The sequence below is a fragment of the Haliotis rufescens genome, unplaced genomic scaffold (genome assembly GCF_023055435.1).
Source record: "Haliotis rufescens isolate VD_foot unplaced genomic scaffold, xgHalRufe1.0.p SCAF_5, whole genome shotgun sequence".
In the NCBI taxonomy this organism is placed as follows: domain Eukaryota; kingdom Metazoa; phylum Mollusca; class Gastropoda; order Lepetellida; family Haliotidae; genus Haliotis; species Haliotis rufescens.
In genome coordinates, this window is record NW_025964223.1 from 22,817,473 (window position 1) to 22,830,089 (window position 12,617).

The 12,617-nt window shown below is 38.8% G+C and overlaps 1 protein-coding gene across 1 annotated transcript in view; it reads left to right on the forward strand.

The window, feature by feature from the left end:
• LOC124111784 (phosphatidylinositol phosphatase PTPRQ-like) overlaps nucleotides 1-12,617 on the forward strand; it is a 97,535-nt gene that overhangs the window by 44,252 nt on the left and 40,666 nt on the right. The window contains exons 2-7 of the mRNA XM_048384543.1: nucleotides 7,661-7,706; nucleotides 9,899-10,035; nucleotides 10,537-10,659; nucleotides 10,965-11,028; nucleotides 11,663-11,838; nucleotides 12,045-12,240. Of these exons, the coding sequence (XP_048240500.1) occupies nucleotides 7,661-7,706; nucleotides 9,899-10,035; nucleotides 10,537-10,659; nucleotides 10,965-11,028; nucleotides 11,663-11,838; nucleotides 12,045-12,240 (742 nt within the window). The remainder of the gene's footprint in view (nucleotides 1-7,660; nucleotides 7,707-9,898; nucleotides 10,036-10,536; nucleotides 10,660-10,964; nucleotides 11,029-11,662; nucleotides 11,839-12,044; nucleotides 12,241-12,617) is intronic.

Sequence of the window (12,617 nt, forward strand, 5' to 3'; positions counted from 1 at the left end):
TGCAGAAGCATACGTGCATAACAATTCGTTATGAATTGAATACACATATTTTCAATTTGCAACTGCCACATGCTCGCATCATTTGAGTCACCAGAACCATTCGCATTATGTGCCAAATTCGTTATTTAATTGAAGAATACAAATAAGAACAGTTGTTGGTGAAGTAAAGTTGACGGAGTTGATAACTTGTGTAAAGATATGCTTTGACCTTCAGTGCATGTCACTTGTGCAGTGTTTGTGTTATCTGAATTATCGAGCTTATCACAATCTTCTGTTAGCCGGGGACGTCTCTGGGCTGTAATATCTTGTCAACTTCACAAAGAGGAAGTAGTTTACAACAAACGCCTACTGATTCTTACATGCAGTTGTGTGTGGTCATGTAAGCAACTAGCACCTCTCATAGGATGTACATTGCCTCCAAAATAAGTCTGGGATCAAAACTATGTTTTCTCCTGCTATTCCTGGTGGCCTGTGAGATAGGGTGTTTCACGCATGCTATCTCCACGTCCTAGTTCAAAGTTGTAAATCTAGCAACATGATACGTGATCTTTCTCGATATCAACATTTCTCGCCGACTGCTGGTACCCAATCACAACACAAAACACCTACTGTCACTTTGCTGGTTTCAATATAATCCGAAACTATGTAGCATAAATTGCAAATATTGTCACGGATGAAAACTAATGATTTGAGAGCTGTATTGACAATGTGGTTTGATAACGAGTCAGTCAAATATGTCCTTATCAAACGAGTCAAATGTTTGATGCACATAAGACTTCCTATTCGTGTTGTATTTACGACTGCTGTTCTAAACAACAATCACTGGCTCACTCACGTGGTATATTCTTGTTTATTAGCAAGGGTTGTCAGGGGAAAAGCGTTCCATGTGGTTTCTGGGTCAGAATACATCCCCAGTACCTCATGTCTTGCCAGATTGCTAATGGTAACAGTCACTGGTTTCCCTAGTTTAGATTCGATTATGTACAGACCGCCTCAGCCGAATGTCGTTGGACAGCATTCCACCAGTCACTCTGAAAGTTTCAGTAGTTTCCAGGCTTAACTTTCAAATCAGTTAACATTAAAAGTACCAATATATATTCTTTCACTTAATTATAAAATTACTATGCACCCGACAACTACTTTTGTAAAGAATTCTGTTTCAAATCCTTTGGCATTGCTGAAATAGGCATTATCATGCTTGTATACATTTTCATTTATCAATATATAATACTCGATTTTGATTGGTCAGTCAGAGGTTATCAAATCACAATAAACCCTATTAAAGAGCGGAAGCTAATATTTATAAAATAGTACAGTAACTTCTTTTCAGTCATTTTCGACAGTCATTGTATATGTACAATTAGTGAGTGAGTGAGTGAGTGAGTGAGTGAGTGAGTGAGTTGGGTTTAATGCCGCTTTTAACAGTATTCCAGTTATATCACGACGTGTCAGCTTAATGTCGGAGGAAAGCCCGAAGTGACGCATGTCTCAGACGTTTACCACTTCTGTGAAAACCACTAGCATGGGTATGGTGCTGACAAACCTAGAAACATTATCGGGGCGAACCGGGATTCGGTCCAGGGAGAGGCAATGGTGATACACCAGCTCGGTACATTGATCAAGTCTTGAGACCACACCCCATACCTCATTTGGCACATCGCTGCAACCACGAGTTTCAGCATGACAACACCCGTACCCACACTGTGAGAGCAACAAGAGATTTCCTCCAGCAGAATGGCATCAGAACCATGCAGTGGCCTGCCCTCAATCCCGATTTACATCCCACTGAGCACCTGTTGGACGAGATTCAAAGACGACTGAATGACGTCCGACCAAGCCCGACAACTGCAGTTTAGCTTTTAACCTCCAATGTTTCAGTGCATGTCACGTGTGCAGTGTGTGTGTGTGCTATCTAAGTTATCGAGCTTATCACAAACTTTTGTCAGCTGGGAGCGTCACTGGGCTGTAATATCTTGTCAACTTCACAATGAGGAAGTAAATTGCTACAAACGCCCACTGATTCTTATATGCAGCAGTGTGATCATGGAAGCAGCTAGCACCTCTCATCGGATGTACATGTCATCGTATCCAAAATGAATCTTGGATTAAGATTCCTCCCGGTCCTCTTGTTGGCCTGTACGGTAGGTGTTAAACATGTTATCTCCACTTTCAGTGTTGTAAACCAATCAACGTGATACATGAGCTTTTTCTCGATAAATAAACTTCTCTCCGAGAGCTATTTACAAATCACCACTGCCCTGTTTGCAGGCTTGAATATAAATCCCATACTTAAGTATGTTCCCAAATGTGCAAATATTATCACGGATGACAACTAATGTTCTGACACCTGTATTGACAACCAATCAAGTTTAACAACGAGTCACGTCTGTCCTTATGAAGGTTAGGTGTACATATCACTTGTTGTACGTATTGTACTGTTATTTCTAAGACTGATCAACGATCACTCAATCACTATGAAGGTTGTTTATACATATAATAAGTTTGTATTCATTAAAGGTTCAATAGGAAGGTGAAAAGCCTTATGAATATCGGACAGGTAATCAACCAACAACCCTTCAGAAACAGTACAGCGGCTCTGTTGTTAACTGTATATGCTACATGGGTTATTATGCGACAGAAACAAGTTTGACAATAGATAAGGTATATCCTCAACTCAAAACCATAAACTACAGGTATGAATGTGTGAGGTGAGGTGAGGTGAGGTGAGGTGAGGTGAGGTGAGGTGAGGTGAGGTGAAATGGGGTTTGACCTCGCGTTCAAGATTACTGCACTTATAAAGTGACGTGCATGCACGTATGTGTGTGTGTGTGTGTGTGTGTGTGTGTGTGTGTGTGTGTGTGTGTGTGTGTGTGTGTGTGTGTGTGTGTGTGTGTGTGTGTGTGTGTGTTTGTGTGTGTGTGTGTTGCTACTTGTGCTAGCTGGAGGAATGCCGGATTTATAGTGTTAGCCCGCTAATACCACACTGACTCTTAGCCGACCAGTCCTTGTTTTATCCTCCCAATGCCAAACGCCAGGCCGGGCGTCAGCAGGTTTCATTTTTTACGTAGTTTGGTATGACACGGCCGGGGATCGAACTAGCGAACTTCCGCTCTCCGGGCAGACGCTATATCCACCAGTGATCGAGTGATTGTGGTTTAACGTTACATCCAGCAGTATTTTAGAAGTATGACGGTGTGTCAACTTATTTTGAAGAAACGTCCAAAGTGATGCAGAACGTATCTGTCCAAATGAGGTCAAAACCACTGGCACAGATATGGTGCTGACAACCAAAGAATGCTAATCAGGCCGGATTTTGGTTCGAGCTCACTTCTTGCTAAGTTGAGGGACGCAATACTACACGGCGAACTGTGACCCAAGACGATTGGGCCACCTCTGTCCCCACACAACAAGAGCGGGAGATAGGAAGGAGACAGACTACATTCGATTGTAGGGTCTTTAGTTGAGCCATTGTGTACATTTGTGCTGATACATTCTGAACTTAATAGTTTCTGCTTTATCAGAGTTGACCTATCCATACGGTTCATAACGCGAAACTAGTTTATATATGTGTTATATATACTTAACAAATGACATGCCCATACATGTACACTGGTCATCATGCTTTAGAATGTTGACATGCAAGACATGTGTTTAAATCTCAAAAGGAATGCACATTTGCCGTTTTCTATTTAAACACGTTTAGTGTACATACACATGACATGAGACATCGTCTCACAGTCTAAACACCACATACACACAAACTTATCCACAATCTAAACATGTTTACAACAAAATTAATATCATTTACTATAACGTTAAATATTGACAGAATGTATAATATATTTTGAACAAATATGATTAACAAACATTATGCATACAAAAGAATTAGATCACAGTTGAGTCCACATCACAACTTTATAATATTCAACTTATATATAGAAGCTGAAAAATGAATGAGAAAAGTACAGGTGAAGAGGTTTTTCTTTATTAAAAACGGAATTGCTTTTTCTTACAACCATCAGCCACAAACACAGTGTGATGCAAGTCTTAGATCTTCACTGATTGATGAAATCCACGAGCATAGGTATGTTGCTGATTTTAGGAACATCACCAAGTTCAGATTGTTTACATATAATATTTATAAACAATGACCAATGTCATCTCAATTTATTACTTCGAAATACGTTTGCTCATCTGTTGTCTGTTAGACGATGGTTAGGCGCCGACTTGTTATAGTACGATCACGAGCCTAGATGCCCAGATATATGTCGATTCTGTTATATCCTGTATTGTCCTGGAATTGATTTGATTAAATGTTATTATTATTTCATCTCCACAAACAAGGCTGCAAAAGCGATATAACTTACTTTACTTATTGTCGGCATAACATATATTTTGTTGATCAAATGCAAGGCAAATCGCACGCACACACACACACACACACACACACACGCACGCACGCAAGCACGCACGCACGCACGCACGCACGCACGCACACGCACACACACACACACACACACACACACACACACACACACACACACACACACAGGCCTAGGGTGTTATTATTATGCACAATGTTTTGTTAGATACCCAAGAGCCAGAGCGACAAAAGGTGGTGTCTCGCTTTCCCTTCAGTCAATTTTTGGATGTATTGTGATATTTAAGGGAACATCGTCATTTCAGCTTTATGAATGAAATGACCATCTTTGTTGCACGAGTCATTGAACGCGGATAGTAATCTTGCTGAAACTTTGCACATTGCACAAGTAAAACATGTTGGTGACACATCCTGGTTCATTGATTGGGTACAGCGAAGGAAATTGGCTTTAAAAGAGTGTATGACAGAAAATGAAAAATTGCACCAATCACAGAATGCAGTTGCCCCAGACTTTGGAAAATATAGAAATATGATATCCCGACTTATGGAACGATATCGGCAAACGGATGGGGTTAAGATTAGCGCGGGTAGATGAAGGTCGAAGAAGATTCCTTAAAAGCTTCCATGCAGAATCGATATTGCTTTGAGGAACAAATTCATGTCTGAACCAGACCCGAGAGTTAACTGGATGCTCACTGGACATGCACCATATATCTTTATTTTGAAGATTGAATTCCACAACGTCATTTCATCACACTTCACTTCAATCATTGTTCCTTGTATATCTAATATACTTTGTATAGTAATATAAACGGATACATGTCTAACCATATTTAGCTACTAAACACTTCATAAACATGATTAGACTTAACGCGTCAAAATTATAGGACAAGAAACGCGCTTAGGTTTGTGTTGACGACCTTTTACATCCAATGGAATCTGTTTCGGTGGATTGTACGGTGGATGTTCTCTGGGGTTGAGGTTATATATTCACTTGATCGAAATGTCTGCTGGTGGACTGAAGTTTCTTCAGAACCTCAGTATCATTTACCAATTAGGTTGCATGTAGAGTCAACTACGCAAAAAAGGTTTGGGCCGAGAAATTATAAAACAGCCCCCACTGTGTTGCAAAACGAACATATTTCTTAAACGCTTTAGTTTTCTTATACACACCAGACGTAATTCAAAATTAACATCGATTAAAATCAGTATGTACGCTATCGTGTCACTGGATTTTCAGACCCGTGAAGATCCGGGGTAGAATAGGTCTTCAGCAACCCATGCTTGCCATAAAAGGCGACTATGCTTGTCGTAAGAGGCGACTAACGGGATCGGCTGGTCAGGCTCGCTATCTTGGTTGATGAATGTCATCGTATCCCAAATGCGTGGATCGATGCTCATGATATCAATCACTGGATTGTCTGGTCCAGACTCGATTATTTTACAGACAGTCCTCATATAGCTGGAATATTGGTGAGTGCGGCGTTAAACAGCAAACCAACCAACAAACCAACCCCTGGATTTCCATGTCCATCGATTATTTGTTTGTCTGGTTTGTTCACAGTAATAAGTGATAATAAAACACTTAGTTTTTTATGCAAATCGGTAGGGCATGACCTGTTTACCCTTTCAGCGACAACCCGATGTCATCGCTGATTTTATGTGATCCATTCATATGAGTTTAACTATCATTTTGCCTTTTTCACCAAATTGAATCGGCATGTAATCGAGACTGGATATTCTCTGGCGTTGACGCTTTATTTTTACAGTGTAGCTTGAGATGTACCTGTCCTGTTCTACAACGTAGATTTCCTTGATTGATGTTGATGTCTCAATTTGATGCATTGCCATTGATAAATGTCATGCATCGATAGTTCGATCAGTTCTAACACACCTGCATGTATGTGTTCATTCTAGTTAAGGCATCACTGGTTAGTCTTTGAAGCATGATTATGATGCAGCCAAACAATCAGTCAATACCTTTTGAGAATGAAGGACATAGGCACACATACAAAAAACAATTTAAAAGAAAATAATAATTATGGTAACATAATTTTAAAAATTCTTTATAAAATATTTTCTTCTCATGATTGATACACAAGCTTACTGATTTGATTCGTTCTGGATACCTTGGATATATCGGCTACATTCCCTCTGAACTACAGCATTAGGTGATTGTGGTGCAATTTGTAATAAGTTTTGTAAGCCAGTAGGTCAATCTCCTTTCAATTCTATTGTTTCCCCAAATTTCAGATGCATATAAAAGAATCGGACTCATCAGATAGTCAAATAATTTAAAGAATACTTCAGGGGAAGTAATGCCTAGCTTCTAGTAGTTGTAAGTAACTCAAATAAAGCTTTACATAAACTAAACTAAATATATATATATATATATATATATATATATATATATATATATATATATATATATATATATGCGCAAGAGAACAAGTGCAAGAGAAAATCCTTGATCATAATGTGTGAGAATAATGCGTGTTGGCAGGTGTGAAAGGACCTTTTTAAAACTCCTTTTCCAAAATACTTTGGGAAACGCTCAATGTTAATGTCAACCTTACTGCTTCCAGGTTTTTATACAGAGGCTCACTACAGTTATATGTGACAATTGGGTTTAACAATGTTGTGATCGGTTATGTATGTATCACGGCGTGTCAGTGTACAGCGGGGTGACTGTCCAAAGGGATGCAATATAAGCGTTGTCACTTTCGTTATACACACTGTACAGATGCCAAACTGCTGATACCACGTTTTACTTTGTGAAACCCAAATGACAAGGACGGCGCCCTGGACAACCCTTAGGATCAGATCCCGGGCGTAAAAGGGGTTGAACCCAATAACAGCGAACCCCACCAACAAGCAGCTTGGACAAATGGTGCTACACAAACGATGTATTCATTTTGTATATTTGAAGATAGAAATGGCTTGTATTTGCCAAAGTGTATGACAATCGTTTGAGTATCTCTTTAAGGACTGTGAACATCAATTTTTTAAACAGACACATATCGTGTCCTGAAAGTAAGGTTGTTCCAACTCCAAAAATACAACTTATGAGTAAGAGCGATTTGAAATTTGTAATGATAGTATTTAATACTTACACAATCAAAACATGAAACGTCCAAACCTGGTCAGTCTGTAGGTCAAGTGGAATGAAATGTCATACATGTTGGGTCATATATTAAACGTCAATAATTACAAAACAAATAAATATATATTTGGATCTAAACCACAGACTGGATTTCATTGGCTTTCTTTTGATTTCAGATACAAACATTCAGCGATGGAAAGAATCATGTTACACCTGCTGGAAGTATGTTAAACCTCTCCTGATGAATACTGTTTTTAAGCGAGACTTCTGTTTATTTTTGCTCAACCCCGCATTCAACAATGTGTCACCTTAGTATGTGAGGACTGTTAAAGTTATGCAAGTCTTAGACCTTCACAAATTAGTGAAATCCACGAGCTTAGGTGTGTTGCTGATCTTAGGGCCATCACTAGGTTCAGATTGTTTACATTATAATATTCTTTAACAATACTGGCCTACCTGGTACAATGTAATACGAAAATGACATGACAGATGTCATCTCAATCAATTACTTCGAAATACGTTTGCTCAATTGTTGTCTGTTAGACGATGGTAGATGTATGAATAACGAGCGTACAATGTTGATACTTTCCAAGGCAGGATGAGACATTTCAGTGCACGAGTGGATGGTACAGAACCGCTCATGTCACAGATGAGATTCTATCAGTAGGTGCCCCATCCGAGCATCATCGATCTGGGTCTTGGTGGATTAATTAATGATTCATACAGAAAGCAATGGCAACACATTGTAACAATAATTGTGTGAGCTTTGACGTACATAATAATGTAAAGTTTAACTGAATATCAAACATGTAATAATGTGTGTCAAAAGCGAACGTTATCCCATAACGAGTCAATTTATTTTTGTCATAAACAATATTTCGAGCAAGTCTTCAAAAAGATTTTATTTTTAAAATAAAATTGTATTTAATAGTTCGCATAATAGGCAACTGCTAATGGATGTCTTAGGCTTCTTACCAATCATCCAAATGAGCATGTTAAATGGCGCGTTGTTTGTTGTCTGCCGTCTCTCATTGTTCCAAATCGTAAATGCATAGAGGACCTAAAAGCTATAATATGCTAAAGTAAAACACTTTAGACATCAGAAACACTTACGAAAAATGTATAATTCGCACGTGACCAATCTCATCAGGGTTTCTTCTTTCTTTGTTTATATCAATGATCTGATCTGTGATCGGTTCAAATACAATGTGGTATTATTATGACCCAGCATACTTGGGAAAGCCTTTGTTAATATTCTGTGAATATATATTAATGTTTTAAAAAAGGGTATCAGAGTATCTCTTCTTTTGTGACGGGTGACACCGGTGGCGCAGGATACCCTCACCTTTTCGCGAACACTTGGTATCATCACTATGTGATTCATAAACACATGCTCATGATATAATCGGAATCTAACAATGGACTCTGCTCTTAACAGAGATTTCACTGGATTATGGAAATGGTTTTGTCGCTTTTATTTACATCTGTTGTATCGTAAAGGCTCACAATTGTGTGTATATATTTATTTATCAATGTAAATGTATTATTCTTTTTTTAACTATTCACTTGTTTATGAAAATACTAGCACCATGCATTTGCCCCGAGATAAATAAGACATATTGCAAATCTGCAGATGTAAATTCTGGCGGAAAAAAGAAGTTTATTAATTCTTTCATTATACTGGTATTTTAGCGCGTAGCCGGGGATGAAGTGGATAGCATTATCATGATGAAGTGGTTCTGCAATATGCGAGACTGGCACATATATAATGTATATGAAGGGCCTACTTAATGTTTAGTCGTGTCTTTAATCCGTAAAGGGTTGACACAGTCGTGGCAGGTTTAGAACTCCATTGTCATATAGAAATCACGTGTATTCCGCAGTGACGTTACAATGACAAGTCCCAGTTTTAACCAAGGTTTAACTCTGCCCCTGGAGGAGAGACGTTGTCATATCGATTTAGCAATCTAACGTCGGGAGCAATAGCGTGAGATAGGCAATTATAAAATAAACTGTGTCAAAATATGATTGTTGTATCACCATAACCTTTGTTGTTCAGTTCAAGCTGCCGATGTTAAATGTTCGGGGTAGAATGAACTTCCCTTATCTTTATGTACTATAGGGTGTCATATATCTTTTTGATATTGATCAGTTCTCTGTAATACGTGTTTCACTGCCTGTGACCCCTTTTCGGAATGTTCGAAGAGAGCTTATACCTATTTGACCCATATTCCCATGTTTAATATATGCGTTCCAAAATAGTATGCCAAAGAATTCGGTACTGTATTTGTAGCATAATTTCATTACGTTTTCAGACAACGATAGTTTAAGGACAATCAAGACACAATACACAATTATCGACAGTATTCTTAAATGCACCCTTAAATCTTGACAAGGAAATGTTTCATTCATAGCTCCTGGAAAGGTAGAAAATCTTCACATCGATCACATACAAGACAATTTTACGAGTGTGGAAGTCTTCTTCTCCTGTCAAAACGAAACCGAAAGACACGGCGACATAAAATACTACTTACTGTCGTATGAAGCTCAGGTATGTCTCATTAAAAATAAAAATGTGATTACACTTGAACAGAGTTGTATTACTTTAATTACAAAAAAAGTGTACGAATAACCAATGACTTCTTCAAATTTACTCCAGCTCAAACCTGCCTAGATAACAGATAATGCATTGCCGTGCATCATGATCAGGTATAGATATACCACACATACATATACGCACGCACGCACGCACGCACGCACGCACGCACGCACGCACGCACGATCACGCATACAAGCACACAAAGAAACATGGTGGTGGTCTTCCACTTTAAGTTTACAGTGTTTCGGCGACTATTTTCAGGCTAGTAACGATTTGATAACGTTTGTAATGTTTTGGTCAAATCTAATTTTTAAGTGTATACTTTCGTTTGCCCGGCAGTTTATATACACAGTTAGGAAGGAAGATTTAGGAATAGGGTGGATATTTATGATGAGTACATATGCATTGAATACAATGTATATCGAGTATGATTATTCCGTTATATTTTGACAGCGAGAACATAACCACAACGTGACAGAAAATACCCAAGGATTAAACATTTTAGCTGAACCTGAGTCGAACTGTAACTACTCCCGGGTTGTACCCATCACAGCACAAGTACACTACATGTTCTCGGTGAGTTAGGGTAAACTGGGTGTACAAAGAAGGCTCACTATTGTGTGTTCTCGTATGTAAATCATCCCGTTCCCCTTTAATAGCAAAGCACTAAATATCTCATTTGAAGTAAGCTGAACACTACATTATCCTCTTCAATTTCAGGTTGTAGCATAAGATTCTTTTGCTTGCAATGTAGCAAATGTCAACTTCAGTATAAGCTTTCAATACAGTTCGTGTGAGGCACGCTTAGAGTGAAACGTGATGTACATATTCCGTAACTTACCTTCACCACAAACTGTGTGATGAACTTGATTTGATTACAGGTCCGTGCATTTAACAAATACAATGGAACCGTTTCTGAAAAGAATTATACCACGCTTACTGGAGGTATGTTAAACTGTTCCATAGATGTGTCATATGTAAATATTTGATTACACTGTGCTCGTAATAGTTTTGAAGTGAATGGTCAACTTATGTTTAAGTTTGTTCAATTATCGCATTGAGTGAGTGAGATCGGCTGAACACCGCTTTTGTCAGCATGTCAGAGTAATTTATGAGGGACATTCCAACAAAGAGGTGTCTACACAACATGCTTAACTTCTGTGTGTTCAATTATAACAGACCTCCAAAAATCTCCGAACAAATTAAATACAAACGTACCATGGTATGCAGTTCAAATGTCTTCATATCACCATACGACTCCAGTATCTAATATATACGTATCTCATGTTCATGTACGTCCTGCTTTCTAACCCTCTTTCATCATCATATTGTCAAGAGCCGTGACCGACAGGAACCACCTATTCGTTTAACTACTTTAACAGCCTCGGGTAAAGATTAGCCCTCTCACAATGCGCATGAAATATTACCAGATTGAATCTGCACTGTTTATGCACCTGTTGTAGTAGAGAACGTGGATGTGCGAAAGGACTGGGGGTATATGCCGGATATCTATTTGCGTCATATGTATTTGCATAACATGAATGTAGACCGGTCTGAACTACCATGTTCGTTTTCCTAGCGTCCGGCCCTGTGGCTAGTTTGGATGTACTGAGTACAACGGCAGATTCCATCAGTATACAGTGGACCAGGCCATCACTTCCAAATGGCAACATCCTTGGGTATCTGATAAACGTTAGATCGGACGGTAAACATGAAAGAGTTATAAATGTGACCTGTGACCAGCCTTGGGGCGGCGTGAGTACAACCACCAGTTACTCTTTTTCATTTTCTGACCGTTAAATTATGATAAAGATACGTTCATCATGGAAATACATGATTGTCTTTTGGTTATTGAAGCACATTTGTCTTCCACAAAAAGATATGGTCTGCAGAAGTGAACGAAAACGAAATATCTACACACTAACAGGATAATTACAATGGATATATATTTCATGTTACAGGACAAACAGAACTGTAAAGCAACGGACACTTCAAACACGAAGAGTGCTCCTGTTGTCCTCCAAGACAGAAATGTGCTGTATGACTACTACATTGAAACCTTACATTCCTACACTAACTACACAATAGCTATATCTTGTGTCAACATAAACGGAACAGGGGAGGGGAGGAACATCACAGTCCAAACCAACATGACCGGTACGTATGATGGAGTTAATGTTAATTCTACAATGACACTGCTTAAGTTTGATTGATCAAAATGTGATTAACATTAAGTATCTAATATAAATTAGATGCATCACAATTTACAAGCCTTTTCACATTCAAAGCATTTGTGAGAAAACGTCGGCCTGACGATAGCAAGCCTACATAGCGATGCATGTATCAATGACTGCAAATAACCAATAAGTACTGTACACGTTCGATATGGGAACAACGACATCAATAAACAGAACATGCACGCTCAGATTGAATCTGCCCTGTGTGTGCACCTGTTGCAGCACAGAACGTGGATGTGCAAAAGGTCTGTGAGTACGTGCCGGATATTTCAGCGTTGTCGCCATTGACATGGCTTC